This window comes from Hermetia illucens, chromosome 2 (genome assembly GCF_905115235.1).
Source record: "Hermetia illucens chromosome 2, iHerIll2.2.curated.20191125, whole genome shotgun sequence".
In the NCBI taxonomy this organism is placed as follows: domain Eukaryota; kingdom Metazoa; phylum Arthropoda; class Insecta; order Diptera; family Stratiomyidae; genus Hermetia; species Hermetia illucens.
In genome coordinates this window covers 129,394,640-129,416,692 of record NC_051850.1, presented here as the reverse complement: position 1 = coordinate 129,416,692, position 22,053 = coordinate 129,394,640, and the positions used below count along the sequence as shown (strand labels likewise).

Genomic DNA, 22,053 nt, shown 5'->3' with positions numbered 1-22,053 from the left:
ATTATCTCATAAATAGGCCTGGAATGTACAAAGCGATTAAACTCTACTTATAGATTCAGTACTGTGGAATGCCCTCGGGCAATTGGTCACTGTGGTGTAGAATGAAATAAAACGTCGAATTCCTTGGGGGTTTTCAATCGTTCCTATACAAACATACTGCCATACTAGCTATAATTTATAATGAACTAAACGGGAATTGCAATGGTCAAACGAACATTCTGAGTGGCCGAAGGGGAGCTAGCCCAAAAACCTAAAATTGACGGTCAAGGTCCGCAAATACTGAAGCTCCATCGGAGCGCTCGGTCAACACGTACTTGACCGCCTCTCTGCTGGCCAGGTTCGGGAATCTGGGGAGGGGGGTTCCTTTGGGCGCTACGATCCATCAATTCTTGTGTCTGTATGCATGGGTAGGGTTTCGCGTAAGCTTAACGAGTTAAATCAAGAGAAACTAAAAACATTCTTAAAGAAAGAACTGAAATAAACTTAAAAAGGATAATAAAATTCAGGTATAAATATAAATAAATGATAAAATAAGAGAAACAGAAGAAAATTATTAAAAAATAAGAAAACCTACGATTGCACACCCAGAGAAATGTAGTTAATATAAGAAAGATCTTAATATAAGAAATATTCTAATCTTCCGATTGAAATTGAGAATTTGGAAGACATTCTTGCCAACTTTGTTACACACTTTGCACAATCTCAAAAGTGCGAAGGATGGATCGCGTCTTCCTTCCGTACGCAAAGAGCTGATAAGTAATTCCGGCTTTTATTGGGCTTAATCGAATAGGGCTCAGGCTTTGTGGCAAACGCTTGATTTAACTTATTTGCATATAAATCACTACTCAAACGGTCAGCCACTTTCCGTTGACTGCGCTCGAAGAAACGATAAAGTTGTGCAAAATTGACGAGCGAAATTCACGAAATTCACGAAAGTTGCTCTAACGGGCACAATCTAATTCACCCAGGGCAGATGAATGGAAGTTAAGAAAACAGATTTGGCTTCAAAAAGGAGCGAAACACTTTCTACATCCGGAAACGTAGTCTACCGCTTTACAGTCCTTGCTTCAGCATGCTCAGTCGATGATCATAATTTTCACACTCCGAAACATTCTTTACTGAAATTTTTGCGTCTGTTCGTAAACGATTTGAGCTGGAGACTCGTCCGAGGTACAGAGGCACCTTCAACGGTGACTCTTTAAAATCCAGTCATCGGTATCCCTCAATTCAAATTCGCCGTATATTACCATTTGATCGCATTGTACGAATTTGATTCCACTCCCTTGGAGGAACTTCGGGTGCCGTAACTGTGGGAAAGGCGCTTGAGGATTGCTTGTACTTGTTGCGCGCACTTTTTAGCCAATTGGTCGCTAAGTTTTTCGTTTACTGAAATTGCGGGATATCGAATTGGTCGACCCCGGCGCAAAACCGAGATGTCTGAAGTTCTTTATTAAGGTAGGCCTAGACCGGATACTGGTTGTTGCGCCCTTGATGATGATGAAATTGCGGTGCTTTTAGCATAATGGGCCATTATACAATCAAATTTCCTCGCAGTCAACGGAGTTTACATACACTGCAACCTGGTGAATACTTTGCATGTGGTATTGTTTTTTTTTGCTGAGTAAATTGCAGATGCAGGTTTGAAATAATCTTCCTCCAAAGACATCCTCTACTTCAATTCGATTTTACTTCAGTTGCGTTCGTCCCTCCACACCAAACTTACTCTCATAAGAAACATTCAATAAACTGCAATCAGCGGTCTGTTGCTTTCTCGCGGTTTCAGGAAACTTCTTGAGTGTTCCAATAAATGTAACGGAAACCCCTTGGAATAGTTCAGAATGCCTATAAAGCACTTTCACCCCCAACGGAAATTGGAAGGATGAACTAGTCAAATACTGGGTCAACGTTGGCGTAGATTCGAGACCAGGATTGTTAAAACTTTGGTTTTCGTGTAAGTTCTCCGGTGAAGAATAACAAACACTGCGGGGAAACGCGACGACTGTCCTGATGAACACTACAGTCACAATGCCAAAGGAAAATTCTTTAACTTTCTAGGAAGTCTGTTTATGCACGCACTACTCGCGGGCAACTCGACTACCGGACCAAGCGATAAGATTCCCAAAATATTGAATGAGCACGGAGTCGCTTAAATATTAAATGCAAGAAAACACCCCTGAATGCTGGCGAATTCCTCAATTCTTCTTCCTTGTTTACCAATTGCAGGCCATAAATTAACCCACGTCTTACACTCTACCAAAAAAAAAAACAAAAAATCCATGAATGCGTTCACTGGCATTGGGTCGCTTTCCGTGAGCGCCGATGAAAATGTCTAGCAATTATCATAACCCGTCTTATTTCATATTCAGCTCCTTAGATACTCTCACAGATACTCTTCCTAAAATTGAAAATCTAATTAAGAATTTTGGCCAAGAACTTAACGGTTAACATACCCAAGGGATGATAAGAAGATGATTGGATAACGCACTCTTTGAATCACCCTAAATTACCAAAAGCATGGCTGTGATAGTTGCTTCTGACATGTTTTTTTAATATTATCATGTCCAGTACACAATTTCAAGAATTATCACTCCGATATATTCAAAATGACACTGATTTCCGCTTGTAACCGATTTCTTTCTTGCACACAACTCCGTTCTTCGTAATTGTCCTTTCAAGTCTTTGATTCCTACCCACTTCAAAATATTCGAAAATTTAATCCACAGTGTTTATTGTTCGACTTCCGTTGGACCGGTTGATTGTGTCCTTTGTTCTCGACTCCCCGTCATCCACCGCCTCGCTCGTGAAGTTGGCAATTCACCCGCCGTTAATCAGCTATCCACCACGAACAGGTCCCGATGTCGCTACGATCACCTTAAACTTCCAGAGTTCATGTTGCTAGCAACATACGCAGTAGCATTGACGGATGTGGTAGATCATTCCTCTCTGTCACGATTAATTCGCCCAAATGTATTCAATAATGTGCAATATGCGGCGGAACTTAAGGTAATTGCACACTATAGAATGCATTATTTGATCAAATTAATTCTGAAAAAGGCAAATGAATCCCATTTCTATCGCGATGCCGCGGCCATTACAAATTCAGTGGATGGACATATGTGCAGAATAGAAATTCTACAAGATGGTACTTGTAGATCCTGTAATGAGCAAGCGGAATCCACGGAACATTTGCTATGTGAATGTCCTGGCTATGGACGCATCAGACATAAGATTTTTGATGCTGATGTACTCCAGTTACAGCGGGTAGCATCCCATCCATTAACGAAAACCCTGTGTTATATAAATAAACCGAGCATATTCTGTTGAATGGGGGCATCGAGTACAATGGACCCACTATGGGTTGAGTGCTCAGAGGGTACGCTTCCCTCCTATCCTATATATGTACATACAGCTACGAGATTCTATTTTCGATCTTTTGTTAATAACTTTCTTTTCAAATCTCCGGGGACAAATGAACTTTTGTCTCTTCTATTCTTAATAATTAATTTCTACGGATTGTATGCGAGCAGCGTAGAGAAAAGGGACGCTCTCACATTTGCGTATATGTGAATTCCCTGGCGGGCATGGACGCTCGAAGTTAATTGCGACAAAAAGAAAACTGTCTGTTACTTTTTTTGCACCAGCCAGCTAAGGAGTTCATATGAGTTCAACTTTGTCTGGAAAAATATTTTCTTTCAAGATAAAAGCTTGCACGCAGGATAAACAAAAGTGTTCATAGGTACTATCTGTGCGTGTAGATTCTTCCGTTCGCGGAAAGGCAAAATTAAGATAATAACCTGTTTAGATGAAACCTACCGTCGTGGACATTTATATCTCGTGGACCCTCAATTTTTTTCCTCTTATCATGTATCCCTTGCCGGCCATAGTCGACCCCTCAATGTAAATATAGACCACGTTGGGCATTTGTGACTGTTTTGGGAGCTAATCTTAGTGCACATATGGGTTAGTCCTACTTTTAATTGTCTTCATGTTGTAATTATGAATTGCTTTCGGGCTAAGTTTTCTCCTTGGCATACTTTAAAATAAATATAATTTCCCAGAATTCCATCCATTTAAGATTCTGCCCTAAATGCTAATATGCCCACTTATAATAATTCCCCGCATTAGCTGCATGCATACGTGCCTGATATTGAAATGTCGATGTTTTTTTCCTTAGTGAATCCACAAGTCAAAAATGAAAATTTCGTAATTTCGTTACAACTTTCCGGAAACTCGTCAACACATCATATTCTCCCTCGTGCTTTTATATGTACATCCCTGTGGGATTACATGGAGGATGCATCCGTGTCCTTCTGTATCCTTATACCAATATGTGTGTATATCTGAGCGTGTATAATGTAATAAAACTTTTCGTCGACAACTTTTATTCATAACTTTGCAATCATAATCACTAAAACGAATAACTGAGTGGGATTTCCATCTGCATCTGAAATTTTCGGGTAGATGAGTACATGTATGAACATTTCAAATCGGGCAAACTTTTTGGTGATGTAAAATTATACGCTTTCGAGTTTGTTTGGGTCCGAAAACATTGACTTCTTCCGCTACTTCCAGTGGAAGCTGCTGATATCGAGGGAACAAGGACTATTTTGTTGTTCTGCATGTAACAATTGCTACAATTTATCTTACGACAATTTATAAACAAAGAGTTTGTCTGACTAGTGGCAAACGAACAGGATGTAAACTGTGAAGGAGTAGTAACTGATATACGCCACATGATTGCTTAACATCTACGAATTCTCCCACGTTTGTGCCCGATGGAACTATTTCTCTCTTATCACATCTTGGCGAGTTATCTCGTACTTGAAATGATTGCGCCACTATGGAGTTCACGTTTGGGGTTGTCGAGTTGTGATTTCATCAACGACGGTAAAAGCTATTAGGACTTATTTAGGAATTTCAGCGATATTTCATTGTATCTTTTTTTAAAATAGAAACTTATAGTAAGCTCTAAAGCCTTAGGGTTCAATTGGGATGTATCTCTAATTAGTTTTAGAATGTAATGTTTTCAAAGTTAATTCAATTTAAAAAATTAATTGAAGGAATTTCTGAATCGTGACTGAATATCTGAGTCAAATCAGGATAATATTCACGGGCGAGTGCAATGCTAACCACAGTGTACCCTTGCCCTGCAGTGTACCGCAACGGTGTTGACTGAAGTTGTTTCAAGGTCGAGATCCGAAAAGGGTGGGTTTGTCACTCCACCGATTATAATTATTATTAATTGAGCAGTTTCTTGTCCAGTGAACGAGTGCAGGCTGAGTTGGTTGAGAGTCTGTGTCTCAACTTTGTTACACTGGGTTCGAAACTGTCCAACTCATACATAATGGATAGTTAACTTGTATAGGTTCGACGTTTGTAGCCCCATACTGCAGTCTGTTGACTTTTTGCCTCCAAAGTTTACACAAGTGAAGAGTCCGGTCCTATTATTCCCTGGTTAGTATAGCTCTTTGGCGTAAGTACGGTGTTGTGTGTGTATGTATGAGGTCGGGGAGAGGCAAAGTCTCGGAGCGCTGAGACCGTAGTGGTCCATTGTCCCCGACAGTGACCGGTTATTAGGCCTATCAGTATCCCCAAGATTTAGGCTACTTTAATTCAACCAGCAAATGGAGATTGAAATTCTCCTCTTATAAGTACATGAACTTCTCCTGTACCGTCAAGATCTTTACGTTTCGCTATCTGCTTCAACGTTATTTTGAATATATAGGGTGCGGCAGCATAACTTCCTTTTTTCAAAACTCAATAAAAACTATTGTATGCATAGGAAAATATTTGTCTATGTTTTTATTTACATTGTTTTGAAGATCAAATCTGTTAGGTGACGTCCCCCATTCTCCATATATTGCGTAAACCGATTTCTGGCGTTTGTCATGACTCTTGTTAGCATAGCAATTTTTTCTTGGATGTTGGTCTTCAAATCTTGTAGAGTTCTTGGACGGTTCACATAAACACGGGATTTCAAAAAACCCCATAGAAAAAAATCACAAGGGGACAGATCGGGAGAACGTGCCGGCCATTCCAAATCGCCTCTAATTGAGATAAGGCGCTCTGGAAAGAGTTCCCTCAAAACAGCCATCGATGCTCTTGAAGTGTGTGCTGTTGCACCGTCTTGTTGGAACCAAGTGTCCCCCAAATCCAAATTTTCTAGCCGTGGGAAAAAAATTCTGTAGCATGTTTACATACCGTTCCGAATTCACTGTCACTGTAACCTCATTTTCCTCAAAAAACCAGAGACCAATAATTCCAGCTGAGGAAATTCCACACCACACTGTGACTTTGGGTGAATGCAAAGGCTTTTGATGCAATTCTCGAGGGTTGGAGTCAACCCAGTAGCGCATGTTTTGTTTGTTAACCGACCCACACAAATGAAAATGGGCTTCATCGCTAAAAAAAAACAATAACACCCTCGGGAACGACATCAAGAAGAAGCTCACACGCGTTCATCCGAGAATTGAAGTCACGTTCCGAAAGTTCCTGCACTATCGCCGTCTTATAGGGATGAAAATGAAGATCATCACGAAGAATTCTTCTCACAGAACGATCGGATAGTCCAAGGGCAGATGCGTGTTTGCGCGCAGAACGCCGTGGCGATCGCAACATTGACGCTTTCACTGCTTCAATGTTGTCAGGTGATCTAACGGGCCGAGGGACTCCTGTTCTTCCTTTGCACTTGCAGTTTGTCTGAATGTAGTGACCCATGTAACAATTGATTTGCGGTCTGGGAGGAGAGCCAACGGGGCTAAATTAAAGCGATTCCGAAATGCACGCTGTGTTGCAATAACCGAACATCCGCTTGAAAAGTAAACCTCAACGGCAAAGGCACGCTCCTCACTATTCCAACGCATGATGGCGACTGAACCATGTCGGGATAAAACTTTACAATATCCCCTCTTGAACGAGACCACTAGCGCTCCGCTATGACATCAACTAACTGAGTGGCGCGCATTTTAAAAAAGGAAGTTATGCTGCCGCACCCTGTAGTTGGGATTTTGGGATTTTGTTGTCGTTTCGTCCCTTATTTAAATATACAGCCCTGTTTGGAGATGGCACAATGGCTTTAAGGATGCTTCGGTGTAGGACAGAGTATGAATGCACACTTGCAGATCTTCTTTGGCACACAAGGTCTATCTTACACATTTGCGCTTTAGGTACAGTTATGTATGGGCTTAGACATCCTCACCTATCGCGCTTCAGATTCACTGTATGATGATGATGCTATGTCGCCTATGAGGCATATCTGTGTGTTTATAGGGCGGAAGAGAGGATCAATCCTTGGGCAGTCACATCGTAATGGTCTAATATACTTGAAGCCTCCGTCCAATGGAATATACCACTTACAGGATTTTCATCAGTCTCTGTGGAGTAATTCGGTGCCAAAAATCTGACCTCTAAGCGGGGAAATAGGACGGACTCCGAACTTCTTGTAATAATTATATTCTGAACATATGTCCTGCCAGTGAGTTATGGCCAGTCAGAATGCCCTCCATATTTCTGCATATCTTTCAGCTTTTCGGCAAGACAAACCTCTAAGTATATTTATTTGATTCAGTCAGGAACAGTTTGGAATGTTTAGTATCAGTTAAGGTCTGTCCGTCTGTCTGAAATTGACCGGGACGGTCCGCCCATAAACACTTCAACTATATCAAAGTGCTGCATCGACCCGTGCATGCCTCTATGCTTGCTAGATTCGGGAATATGGGTGAGGTCCTTCGAATATGATCTCTCACGATTTGTGGGTCCGCACAGGATTCTGAAAAATAAACAAACAGGGGATTCGCGCGAGCCTACCGAAATAACATCATACGAACTAAATCTGAAATAAAAACAGATAACTGCTTCGCTGCGCTGCGAACGATTTCTGATAATCCTGAATCCGTTGAACACGGCTTTAAACTTCAAATTTCACGCCAGTTCAGGGATAATTTAGTAGGCTAATAAAAAGTAAGAAAAGAGCTAATATTATATATTATTGAATGCGAACACTACCATTTCAGATTACGTTCTGCCTGTTCATCAACCGCTCGTCACTTATACAAGTCATCTTAGGATCGTATATGTCAGTTAGAAAGATCATTATTGTCTGAAAAAAAAACCCACCTTTCGTTTTGATTGGAAAAGTAGACCCCCATTTTAACGCTTTCCTCTGGGGCTTTATATCTCCCAGCAAACAAATGTATACAGATCTGAGCATTGGAGGGCATTAGAAGAGCCGAATTGAATTCTTCTAACATCTCTTCCAAGCTCCCATGATCACCTCCCCCCGACCGACCGCTGTTTTATCATGGACCTAAACGAATTAGTCTATGAGCTGCTCTGGCTGTAATGCAATGAATATATTTACCCAAGGGTAGCAAAATGAGGAGCGCATCTAGAGCTGCATCAGATGTGGCAAAGATCTCTCATTTTCATTCCTTTTAATTTTATAGTATTTTGGTTTACTCGTGCACCAACTATCAACCAATTCAAAGGTGCGTTGTACATTTCTATACACATTTCTATATTTCTGTGGCGTGACAATCTTTTATTTTTCGGAAGTCTACCTATTTTACGTAGTTCTCCCAAAGAACTGAAGTCTCACGAAAATTTTGATAACTTGAAATCGTTGCTCACAGTAGGATTTGCAATTTCGTTGATGAGATTATTGTGTCCGTTTGTCAGAAGTACCCACATACCATTAGTTATGGTAGAGTCCATATGCTGCGAACCTGGCCTCTTTCTCCTCTTTTTTCTGGGTAGGAATCAAATTCATTTTGAAACCAATGTTAAATATCTTCAATTGGTAGAGATATTAATAATATTAATCGTTGGCGCAACAACCCAATTGGCCTGGAAGTGTGTTAAAGCACTTCATTCAAAACCGTAACGGTACACTACAGGATTACAGTACCCTATAGGAGGCAGTATTGCGTTCGGTAGAGATATTGGTCAACATATGTGTATGGACTGTATGTTGGAAGTTCAATATTTTCATGACTATTGAGTCAAAATTAGATTATTATGTAATTCAGGAGAAGCCATTAATATTTTGTTATCTCATAAAATATCTGAGCATAGTTAGCGCATGATGCGCCACTTCTTCAAGACTTTGGCGTCATAAGTAGAAATCCAGAGGATTCGCAATCTTTTTTTGAGCTTCGCCAAAGATTGATTCACCCATAACCCAGTGCCTGGCCCTAGCTAGAGCTAGACACTCATAAGGAAGTGCATTAGAGGCTTATCTTTCTTACCGTAATTTCATTAACAATGGTACGCGTATCACTTTTCCTGGAAAGCATACGCAGTTGAAAATATTGAGCACTTCTATTGATTGCCCTTAATTGATCAATATGCTAGGTGTTTGTAGTTTGCCTTCAGACAAGGGTGGCTGGAATGGTCACTGTACCTGTAATCAAGCTTTCCTCTGCTCCACGTTCGGTCTCCCATACTAGAACTACATAGGTAAGTACGGGTGGTACCATCTATATAACATCTGTGATTTTAAGTCACATTTTTTTACTTACCGTTTTTCTTGTGGGAGCGATGTCCGTTTACCGGTGTTTATTACAACCTCTATATGTTTGTTCCAATAAAACAGGGTATCCATCACTTTAAGATACTTGATCTTATTTGGTACCTGAGGGATGGGAAAAAAGGGATCGGAGTTTGGATTTGTCTAGTATTCCTTACCGGTGTAGGACAGAAGGCTGTATTCATAAGATTTTCTCGATCACACCAGCCTTCCACCAAATGAAGAGCTCACTGAAGGAGTTCCGTAATAAGAATATAAACATATGAGCAGCATATTTCGGTGTATAATAGTTCCTCTATTGCAAAATCTCACAGTAATCTCTTATCTCTAGTCTCTTATCATCTTCATAATAATCTTAATATATATAATACTTTTTACGGGAAGGGCGTTAGCTTGTTTCACTTGTAAGATTGGTCCGGGGTTTGGTGCTGCTCTGGCCTTGCATCCGAGCTGTCTTTCTTTGCATTGTTGTACAGGACTGACTTATCCAACCGGCTTCCATCACTCGTTTTGATTTCAGAACCTGTGAAGGAGGCATCTGGAAGGGATTCCAGAGTTTATTTCCTACTTACAGTCTGCAGTCCCTTTGCATTTGATGAACCGGATCCTTGTTACTGTTGTAGTTCAATTATACTCAAAATTCATTCAGCTTTTGTTGGTCATTTCCTGACACTTGTGATATGTACTTAGTGGCTTAAAGCGCCACAACGGGATTCGATTCCTTGTTCTTATGTGCCATTTCACAGTGGGTTCTGTTTAGCCTTCCTTATGAAATAAGGAAATAAATAAATATGAAATAACAGTCATCCAGCCAATTTAAACCACTCCGAATGTGCTTAGGACCAGTTGACATCAGGATTATGAAAAGATTATTGTATTATAATATACTAGGTACACTAGCGAGTGTCCCCAAACCGTACAACAAAACGATTATTACCGACAATGGGAAAGCTGGGAAAAAATGAAAGGAGAAGAATCATATTCGATGTCTCCTCGTGTCTAACTTTTATTCTGGCCAAATTTAAAGTGGGAGCTAAGCTCTATCACGGATTTAACTTTCCTAGGTTACTCACAAGTCAAGCAGTGGAAGTTAGCGATGAGCAAAAGCACAGTAATCCGCAGCTAATGACTGATAAACGATTCAGACTAATAAGCCTTAATGTGAATAGAGTAACAGGATGAGCATCAAAACCACCTCGGATGTGAAAGTAGAGAAATGGTCTAAGGAGTGCAGGTCCAGAAGAAGAAGCCACCATCGAAGAAGCATGCCAGAGTGTGAACAATGACTCTTCGAATATGAGATAAATTTGCATTTACCTTTGATGGGATGAAGCGCGTCAACCACATCTACACGCCATCATTGGCGGTTACCTGAAATGCCCTTCAGCTCTCCCCATTATTTCCGGGGCGACCCACTCGTCAGTCATCTTAGGAGAGTGGGTTTCGCTGCATGTCATATCCCGCATAGCAATTGTCACCCTTTCCTCAATTTGTGACCTATCCACTGCTACTTCCGACTTTCGATCACAGTGTGTACGCGTGCCAGGCCTGTTCGCTGACCTAGTTCTTCATTTGAGATAGTGACAGGCAAGCATACTTCGATAATACGACGCAACTTTTGAGTAACAGTTGGATTCACTTTCCATGTGCTACTGATTACAATACAGAATGAAGACTAGCATTGAACAGTTTCAACTTGATTTTGGTGTTGAGATAACTGCATTTCCACCTTTTAGACAGCATAGTGTCCTGTAATATGCCGCAATAATCTAGGCGGCCGATGGTTACGTCATTGCTTCCCCAATATCAGGATAGTATCCCTTCGACGGGCCTAAAAGAAGGTTCTTTCCCCATAGATTGAAAATTTTAAAAGCTTATGCTAATCTTCAGGCCGGGTGAGACGTCAGGTGAGTGAACATCCAATAGACCTATTTGCTTTCCGAATACAGTAGACAAGTCTTTGAGCGGAGAACCCATAACCAGTAATTGAGAGCGGTAGCTGTTTTTCTAACGGCAGTTTGGTTTTCAAAAGCTCCTATCAGCGGATAATGTGACGAAAGTGACTTACGATATTTGAAAGTATTTGACGAAGGAAAATACTGCACATTGATGATTGTCGATATCAAAAATGTCTCAAATCTGCGATGTAATGCGATGTTGAATATAATTTTTGATTACTTTTGACAGCGAAAGCTGATCTATGATCTGGACGAAGACTGATGACATACGCTGCGGTCTGTTCTCGGTTTTTTACTTTGGCACGTAAAAGATGCAGACGGGTCGCTTAGCTGCTCCCAATGTCTAAGCAAAAGAAAACTGTTCAAGTTTGCTTTGGTAAACATGTCATTCACGAACAGCCATAACAGAAATATCTGAGAGTAACTGAGGCTGAAATTTGGACCACACACACTATTAGGTAGAAATCAGCTCAATGCTAATAGCTCACAATCGTAGGTGCTATATTCAATTTCTTAGAAAAGAAGCACAACAGCTGCCAGATTTGGTTCGCCTTTTGGTGAAGGGCGACCCACGCGCGGTGTCTGAGGTCTCGACGTTGGCGCGGTGTCTGAGGTCTCGACGAAAGCGGCTAGTAGTGCATCTGATTGAGGGAATGTCAGAGGTGTAGCGTCCGTCAGCTGTCATTTGGCCAGCTTAAATGCCTGGCCAACCTCTGTAGACATCGCAATCATCACGCAATGAGTCTTTGGTCTCGGGTCCAGACAAGTGGACATTGAGGATTGCTTGATGTTGAGCGGCTTTGGGTAAGAAACGACGATAGAAGTTGTGGAAAGACTATGATGGCCTGAATTTTATGTGGATCTGGTTGGATTTCCTCACGGAAAATCATGTGGCCTTAAAACTTCACCTGCTTTTGAAGGAGTTTGTAATTTTCAATGTTAAGCACAAGACCAGCTTCAAGGAGACGTTGAAAAATGCATTCGATATATTCCAAATGCTCAGACTTCGAAGAAGAGGAGACCAAAGCATCATCTAAATACACGAAACAAAATTAATCTGAAAAGTTTGCGCCACATTGCATAGACCAAAAGACACCCCTGTGAAATAGAAGAGCCCGAAGGGATTTATATACTGCCGCTTTTGGAGCTACCGGGATTTGATGGTTCGATTTGGTCAGGTGTAAGGTCGTGAAAACACGGCAGTTAGCAAGATTGATTTTAATGAGGTTTTTTTGAAAACCTGAAAAATAAGCACTTTGGTTTGTGAATATTAAAAATCTTGTATTTTTAAATGAAAAACTTACAATAGACTGTCATATTGGTTTTCCCCCTCAATATCTAATTTATTGCTTCACAGCTTTATTATTCAGCAGAAAAGATAATGTATAATGTACATTCTACAGATTGAATATGGAAGGTAGAGGTGAAAAATTTAAAACGGAGAATGCTTCCGCGAACACATCACCCCAATAGTCACATGAGTATTTATCGGATTTCCGAGTAGAACCTTTTCAGTCAATGGGTTAATTATCATGTCTGTTGGCCACGTATAGCATTTGCATTTATAGCCTGAGTTTATTTTGCTCAATGATTCTGGTCGGTGTATTTAGCCAAAAGAAATGACACCTACAAACCAGTGAATAATTATCTAATTTAAATTCTGTAGTACTCAAAAACACAGTGTACGTACAACCTTCGGCTAATTTGCAAAAAAAAAAAGAAAAATAAAAGATTTCTATAAAATAGGTCGATTTCAAGTGAACTTGAAACGTAAATGTAAAACATTTTTAAGGATGCTTAGTGTTTATGGAGTTTTTCGCACTTGTTTTCAACTAAGCTACCTTCAAAACGAAATTTCTGCCCCCAAGTTGACAACACTACCCAATAAGCTGTAGGTCATTTGAACTGCCATCTCAGCACTATGGTGCTTCCGTTGTTTCTAACCATGTTAAACAAGCAATTGCATACACCAGAGATACTACAAAATGAGAACCAACCGTAACCATATTCGGTATATATGCTCCCTGGGGACGAAAAACACTAAACAAATTTATGTACGTAGGAGCCGGGTTGTAGCCACTTTAATTTATGGACTTGTGTTTATATCTTCTCTTGTATTTTCTATCTTTCTCGGCTGAATCACCTTGATCCTGCTTCTTTGCTTGCTGGGGTATGTTTCACGATATGATTCTTTGACTGGCTACATACAATGGAATTGGATACGTACAATATAATAGCGGAGCAGACATCATCGGAGACGGGCGAATCGGGAAACGATGCTGGTGGACGAAGGAAGAAAAAAGGTCAGGAGATTCTTGAGGATACAGGAATAACCAGTGAATTTGCTAAAGATTTGGATCTATCATGCATGGGACGAGCACTTGTTCGAGCACCAGATATTACAAATGGATATGTTGTCAAATACAATCGGTAAGTTTACACCAAATTTTGTCAGTGCCAAATGTAACACTATGTTTGTTTGAAATGTATGGTTCGGGGTTGTTGAGAAAAGAATCGTGGTTGTTCTTAATAAAGTTGATTATATCGTGGAGGAGAGTTATCGATTGGTTGGAACTGAAGGATAATATGATATACTGCTAACTCGTATAATGTTCAGTTGAATATGGTACAGATTTATGTTTGATTCTAAGACAGTGAAAATATCCAGCATTCAATAAAATATTACTTATATGTTCGTTCCACTTACTGTTAAGGTAAGTTAACGTTTTGCTAAAACCTTCGCAGGCGAAGCCTTCTCAAAAATCTCATTATCTGATTTATCTGACTGCCTTTCTCATAGATCCATTTTTATCCGTCTTTTGTCTAAAATGCTATTCCGACTATGAGGTCGCGGTTTAGAGGGCCAGTTGAATAGTCCCCTGGTGAAGTTTCTCAGCAAAGCAGACAATGTGATCATTGTGACCGACGTCAATTTTGAGTTAGAATTACTGTGGAAGGGTTCAGTAAATTTGTATTTACATATTCGGCAGTGTTTCTGCTAGATTAGTACTTACTTTTTGAAGTCTTTGCTACATTATAACCACCGTAAAACTCTGCCTTGAATTTTTGATCCCTTTATGAGGTCAACAATGACAATGGATATTGACTTTGCCTATAGTAATGTTATGATAGTAGGTTCCCCATACTTCCCACAGAGATGCATACTCAGAGAACCTAGTCATCTTGAGATGGTCGAACTTACAACCAGATGGATCATGTGCTTATCTAGAGAAGACGGATCTCTAACGCCCCGCGATATTCGCACATATCGAGGAGTGACCTGCGATTTTGATCATTATCTAATGAAAGTCACCTATCGGTGTCGCTTATCTACTCTGTATTCGGTTAGCCTTATTAAGAAACTAACATCGGTAGACTCTAGAGTGAACCAATTGCCGAGGTGTGTGTTTTTACTCTGAAAAAGAAATTAACACTCATATACAATGATCTTGAAAATAAACTCATCAATGACTATTAAAACTTGGAGGCAATATTGGGAGTAGAACCTCGGCAAAGAAAGAGCGACTGGTTTGACCAGATCGCCAAGAAATAGGAAAAAATATGCTTACCAACAATACATACGGCAGCCTACTAGAATTAAGGAAGACTAATATGACCAAGCGACCTTCCGAGAATAGCCAATGAAATACTGAGGAAGAAGGAAGATAGAAAAATTTTGACAACGCATTATGAAGGATCTATGACAATTTTGTTTAAAAGTCAAATGGATATAGACTGGGTTGTTGGAGAAAAGTACGGGTCCACATGAAGATGGCAACATCATCAGCGAAGAAGAAAATGTGAACGAAAGATGGGCGTTGTATTACCTTTGCTAATCCCAACAACCACTCGCACAGATTCGCGCTCATATAGAAAGTATTCTTTGGACACATGCCGTCTTATGCTATTGCCATTCTGAACATATGTCTAGCTGGTTAGTTATGGTCAGTTAGAAAGCATATCTCCCTGATTTGGACAGGCCAAAATTCCCAATATATTTGTTCGACTCTGCCTAGGAAAGTTTGATGCATCTTGTCTCGGTCAGTTGTCCATGTGGGAACCTCTATGCTCGCTACTGATGGTTACATTTCTCGATACAATCAACATTTTCCAGCTTGTTCCAGGGCCGTCATAGGAGAAATTAAACTTTCCTTTGTTCAGGCTTCTAACCACACTGGTCCTAAGCTAATTTCACCGTATTGAATCTAGTTGTACATTTCAAACGCAAACTACAGTCTGGAACGACTTTTGAGGTGATCAATTCCCTCAGTGCAGCTTGAGCATTACTACATATTGCCATGCGCCTGTCCTTCAATCGTTCGTCAGTCACCCAGGATGGTGGGTCGTGAGAGGAACTGGAAATCTGACTACGGTCGGCCGGTCGGTGACATTGTTACCTAACTTTTCTAAAATAGGGAGTGGAAGGCTCGGCAGAAGGAAGCTTCAGCCGCAAAGGAGAAGGGACTACAGGTTTGCCTGTCAGAACCTTCTTCTCCGCCTGTACCCGGAAAAACCGAAGAAAGAGTAGCTGCTAATGTGGACGTAACTGGTCTTACGCCAGTATGTGAAAATAAATCCATGCAGCCCGGACTTCGTGAACATGGAAGGGCTTCTAGCCGACGACACCGGAAGGCATTGCGAAAGAAGGTGAAGTTTCTTGGGAATGAGGACATGGATGTTACTACACCACCAAGTGTGACGATATCCAGAGAAATTGGACGCAAGAAAGTGGAATTTTCGGTGGAAGGTGAGGATAAGCTGGTAACCCCGGTGAGATCCACACTGAACGCAGCAAACTTTTCAGTTAGCGGCGGTTTTCATATTATACTGCACTTATTGCTATAAACATAAGAGTTAGTCAAATCCTATCTACTGGCGGCAAAACTGGCAAAGTTGCAGGACTGTCCTTATATATTTCCGGTTCAAGAGCCATGGGTTCGTTTTAACAAAATCTGTGGGATTGGATTAGTCAAGGAGATTAGGATCTTTTTCGATGAAAGACCGTCGAGGCCGAGGACCTGCGTTCTGGCTTGTCCTATTTGTGAAGTGGGTGTTGATCGCTACTTAACAATGGAAGCGACAAAAGGCTGCCCTCAAGGACATCGCCACTTCTGTGGACTTTGCTGATCAACTCACTACTATGCGAACTCCAGAATCTGCCAATACACGTTCAAGCTTATGCGAATGACGTGGCGGTGCTGGATGTTGGGCGAGATTACGGAATGGTGTGTGGAAATACATAACGTGCTGTTGATTTGATTGACAGTTGGTGTCTCAGGCATGGACTTTCAGTAAATCCAAATAAAACAACAATGGTATTATTTACAAAAAGGAGGAAACTGAATGGTCTTTGCCTTCCAGATATGAGAGGTACAACCTTTCAACTCTCCGAAAAAGGGAATATCTAGAAGTTATTCTATACATGAAGCTTCTTTGGAACAAACATGTAGAGATAAAGATGAAGCGAGCAGACGAGGTGCATCGTAATCTGAAGCGATAGTCAAACTGCATTAAAGGCGTTGAGTAGTACTTTGATCACTTCAGAAATCGTTCAGGAATGTAGAAACCGATTGAATTCTGTTTCTAGATTCAATATAGTGGACTTACTCGGGTACCTGGTCATTGTGGTGTAGAGGGAAATGAAATCTCGGATGCCTTAGCAAAAGAGGCTTCAACTATCCCCATGCTTGGACCGGAACCAGCAATTGGAGTGTTGTAGTTGTCTGATGCGGCTATCAAAAACTGGAAATAAGCTTCCCATAATGACAGATGGTGAAGCCTTAATCCTGCTAGATAAACCAAACTCTTCCGGTCAGAACCAAACAAACATATTGTAGGCATTCTGACTGGCCATAATTCACTAGCTGGGTATATGTTCAGAATAGGAATTATCCAAGATGATACGTGTCTATCTTGCAATGAGGATGCGGAATCCATGGAACATTTTCCATGTGAGTACCCCGCTTACGGACGCATCAGATATCAGATTTTTGGTGCTGATGTGTTCCAATTGCAGCGGATCCCTTCACATCTAGGCATACAGATCACCCTTCATGGCAATGGCAGCTTTAAGATGTTTCTCCCGAACTGCGCACAATTGTCCAGTTAGAAACGGACGTCCAGGTTACAAAATCGCACCTTGCGTCAGTAATAGTCCATAATCCGATTCGCGTCTCCGACTACCAGGATTTCCAGAGTACAAAGTTACAGTGCGATAAGGGAGAGAAAGAGATAAGCTCTTCCCATAGCCTAAACATTTCACCTCGCGTAAGTCCACAATTTTCGGTATTTTCGCTCACAAGGAAGAAAGCAGTCTGGGATTCTCGATATTGTTGTCAGGGAGCAAGCTATAACCATGAATTTTAAAATGTGCATAAAATTACAGGTTGCCAGCTTAAAAGCTTTTACCCTTTTTAGATTTTTCCCGGGTCAAGTCGATCTTTAGCTCAGTCACCACCCTTTACTTAATTGATTATTTAGTGGATGTTGCAAGTGTAGTGCTTATTTGAAACATTATTTGCTGTCGCTTTCCGCTTTTCCTTGTCTTTTTTTCTTATTCCCTTTTGAGATTTTATTGTATTTTGTATTGAATTGTACAGCAGCGTGATGGGGTTTTAAACCTGCATGCATCATCAAGTAGGCCTTCTCAGTCATTTTCGCTGAGAGTACGTTAACGCTGTGCTAATCTCATTTAGGACTTCATCATTCCTCGAGGGGGATTATGAAGGGTGGTTATTACTCTGTTAGTACACGTGTAGTGTGGACACAGAGTTGATTGGTTGAGAGGCTGGTAATGGGTGGTTAGGGGTGGATATTGTGGGGAGGTGTGATTTTGATCGCACGTTTCGAGATACCTACCACTATTAACCTAAGCTTACGAAATTTAAACTTCTTACACCCTAAGCACATGACCGTCAATCAAAACACCCCATCCCACAACCAACAAAACAAAAATAATACACCTTTAATCAGAGCCAAATTCACACTAATAGGCCCAGAAATTTGAACCCCCATAATGAGGACTCTAGCATTAGTCAGAACCAAGATTAATTCGAAACCATTAATAAAACTTTTTGATGAACTCAACACAACGTAAAAATATTCCTAAACTGGAACAATATAGGCCATTTTGGCAAGCAATTATACAAATTGAACAGCGTAGCGCTGACAATTTGAACGTTGAGGACTTTACTTGCTGCCACAAAACCTTATTATAAGGCTCTAATTGGCCGCGTTAAATGCATGCTGCTTATCAAGGGTAATCATTGTCCAATATTTAATAGGACTACCCTTTCTTTGCATTGTGGCGCGGCAGGATCCGCAGCGTTCGAAATTTATTTCAAATGTTGCGGATGCGGACGGGTAGATGGCGCGGAACTCTCCACTCACTTTAGAACTCGCCACTCATTTAGAACTCGCCACGGGAGTGGAGAATTAGCGGTGAGAAAGTGCCGTTGGTTAGGACAGAAAGGACCGCATGGAAATAAGCCGGTCTCTTCTGTCTCCAACCGCGGCGAGGAACACTCGCGAATTTAAGAAAAAGTTTATTTCTATACAAAACCAATATTTCTAAAAAAAAAAAAAATTATAGGACAAACGGTTTCGTCCAGGGCAGAGGCAACTCTTCAGACGCTGCCTCACCTCTGCCCTGGGAGCAGCGTGACCGTGAGTGACATCAGATGGAAAACGCTCCTTTATATTTTCAGGAAAACACGCCAAGGGTGCGAATTATATCCAATCGAAACCAATAGTTTGAGCCTGAGTTGGCTAAAGCTAAATAAATTGTTTAGGATAAGCGAGGGATCCTAAGTCCATACTCACTTATCCTAAACAATTACAACTACTTGTCTGGCCCCAAAACAAAGGACACACGAGAGATTGTGTGGTCTGAAGAGGCTGTCTGCGTGTTTGATAAATCCCGACAGCAGCTGGCTGATGCTACACTTTTGGCATTTCCTCTGCAAGATGCACCCCTAGCCGTTTTTGTTGATGCCTCTGACATCGCAGTAGGTGCTGCCCTTCACCAAAAGGTGGATCAAGTTTGGCAGCCGTTGAGCTTCTTCTCGAAACAGTTGAATCCCGCTCAACGGAACTACAGTACCTACGATCGCGAACTGCTCGCTGCGTACTTGATGCATCAAATACTTCTGTTTCTCCCTAGAAGGCCGGCCGTTCACAGTGTTCACGGACCACAAGCCTCTCACGTATGCTTCGAAACAAAAGCCCGACAAAGCGTCCCCTCGTCAGCTTCGACACCTGAGCTTCATAAGCCAGTTTACGTCAGACATCCAGCACGTGTCCGGCAAGGACAACATAGTTGCTGACGCTTTGTCTCGTGTCTCCGAGGTTAACATCCCCGCCTCACTCGATTTCTCGGCTATTGCCAAGGCGCAGGAGGATGACGCAGCACTTCAGAGCCTCAAATCCAATCCCAAATACAAATTTCGGGAGTTGCCCATCTTCGGCTCAAACCTCTCGCTCTGCTGCGAAGACTCGGAAAAGGGACCTCGGCCATACATTCCAGCCACATTTCGCAAGGAAGTGTTCCACGTAGTTCACGACTTGGCGCATCCCGGCATCAGGACAACAAATCGGTTAGTCATCGGAAAATACTTCTGGCCCTCCATGAACAAGGATATCAATTCCTGGGCCAGAGAGTGCATCGCACGCCAGAAGTGTAAGGTCTCCAGGCATGTAAGGAAAGAAGTGGGCTCATTTCCCCGCACTACCAAGCGTTTCCACACGATACACCTCGACATAATAGGGCCTTTGCGAGACTCGCACGGTTACAAGTATTGCCTCATAATCATCGATAGGTTCACGCGGTGGCCTGAGGCAATACCTCTGAAAGACATTACGGCGCAATCTTGTGCCGAAGCCCTCTGCCGAGAGTGGATACCTCACTTTGGCGTCCCTGCAGTGGTCATCACTGACCAGGGAATGCAATTTGAATCCACCCTTTTCTCGGAGTTAGGCAAACTCCTGGGTTTTAAACGCCAGCGGACTACTGCATACAACCCGCAATCCAATGGGATACTAGAACGTTGGCACCGGACTATGAAAGACGCCATTATGGCACGCGATGATCCGTCCTGGACTCAAGGCTTGCCTCTCGTCTTACTCGGCCTACGTGCAACCCGCCGAGAGGAATTTGCTACCAGCCCCGCGGAGCTGGTATACGGGAAGAACTCAAGACTTCCAAGCGATCCGGTCTTCGACAAGGGATCGGGTCTCACGGAGTCGGGGTTGGTGCGCCTGCTGAGGGACAATCTCCGACGCATCAAAGCGCCACCACCTACTCGACACTCGCCCACATCTGCCTGTTCGCGCAAGGAACTGGACACATGAACGCACGTTCTGGTCAGGACGGATGCCGTCCGGAAGCCGCTGCAACCTCCATATGAGGGCCCGTACCGCGTTCTCGAGAGGGGAGAACATTCCTTCCAGCTCGAGATCGGTGGACACAGAAAGGCGGTCTCTTTGTCCAGACTGAAACCCGTGTGCGCCCCGAAGCAGCATCGTGTCCGCTTTGTGGATTAACGGGGAACGGAGTTCCGGGATCGGTCGCCGAAACCCCCTAGGTTTCGTGTGGGGGCGGAGTGATGTGGCGCGGCAGGATCCGCAGCATTCGAAATTTAGTTCAAATGTTGCGGATGCGGACGGGTAGATGGCGCGGAACTCTCCACTCACTTTAGAACTCGCCACTCATTTAGAACTCAGCACGGGAGTGGAGAATTAGCGGTGAGAAAGTGCCGTTGGTTAGGACAGAAAGGACCGCATGGAAATAAGCCGGTCTCTTCTGTCTCCAACCGCGGCGAGGAACACTCGCGAATTTAAGAAAAAGTTTATTTCTATACAAAACCAATATTTCTAGTTTTGAAGCAATTATTACTAACCTGTTACTTAAGTATATAATATGATTTATATTGAAGTTCGAAAAATATATTGTTTTAGTTCGTGTCGTTAAGTTCGAATGCGCAGCGTTAAATTTGAAATTGATGCCATTGAGAAGGAAGGCAATTTTCTATTCATTATGTTGTAAGTGCTAATGCTGCAAACTGCCAAAGCATCATGTTTTCTGCTATGACAGTAACCATCATGACCAGTCTGTCTAGCCTATGAGAATCTCTAGATCCGGAAGTAACCTTTTGTACATTATTCGCTCCAGTATTTTCCCCACAGTGTCTAATTGACAAAAAAGTCTGTAGGAAGATAATTCACCAGGAAATTTACAGTTTTAGGCAACAAAACTACTTTTTGCCCTTTTTATAACTCATGAAAGATCCCATCCACCAATCACGTTTGAAGCATCTGTGCAAATATGTCCGTAGTATACTTAACTGACTGACATCAAGGTCCCGCACTTTGTCGTCTACCAGCCTACTGCAATTCTATACTCGTCTATTTCGTTCGTTTTTACTAGGATTATTATAGGTCTCCGAAGGCTACCACTGCTCATGTTCTCCTGGAGTATCAAACCCTGAAAAATTTTAAGTAGGAGCTTGGGATATGTAACTTTCGGAGCTGCCTGATTTTTGGTATCTCCCCATTATAGCTCTGTTTGCGTTC

General features: G+C 41.9%; 1 protein-coding gene across 3 annotated transcripts in view; it reads left to right on the top strand.

Moving 5' to 3' along the window:
• Positions 1-22,053, top strand: part of LOC119647812 (fibrillin-3) — a 369,488-nt gene that overhangs the window by 157,462 nt on the left and 189,973 nt on the right. For all 3 annotated transcript variants that reach the window (XM_038049031.1, XM_038049033.1, XM_038049032.1), the window contains exon 4: positions 13,722-13,914. In XM_038049031.1, the coding sequence (XP_037904959.1) occupies positions 13,722-13,914 (193 nt within the window). The remainder of the gene's footprint in view (positions 1-13,721; positions 13,915-22,053) is intronic.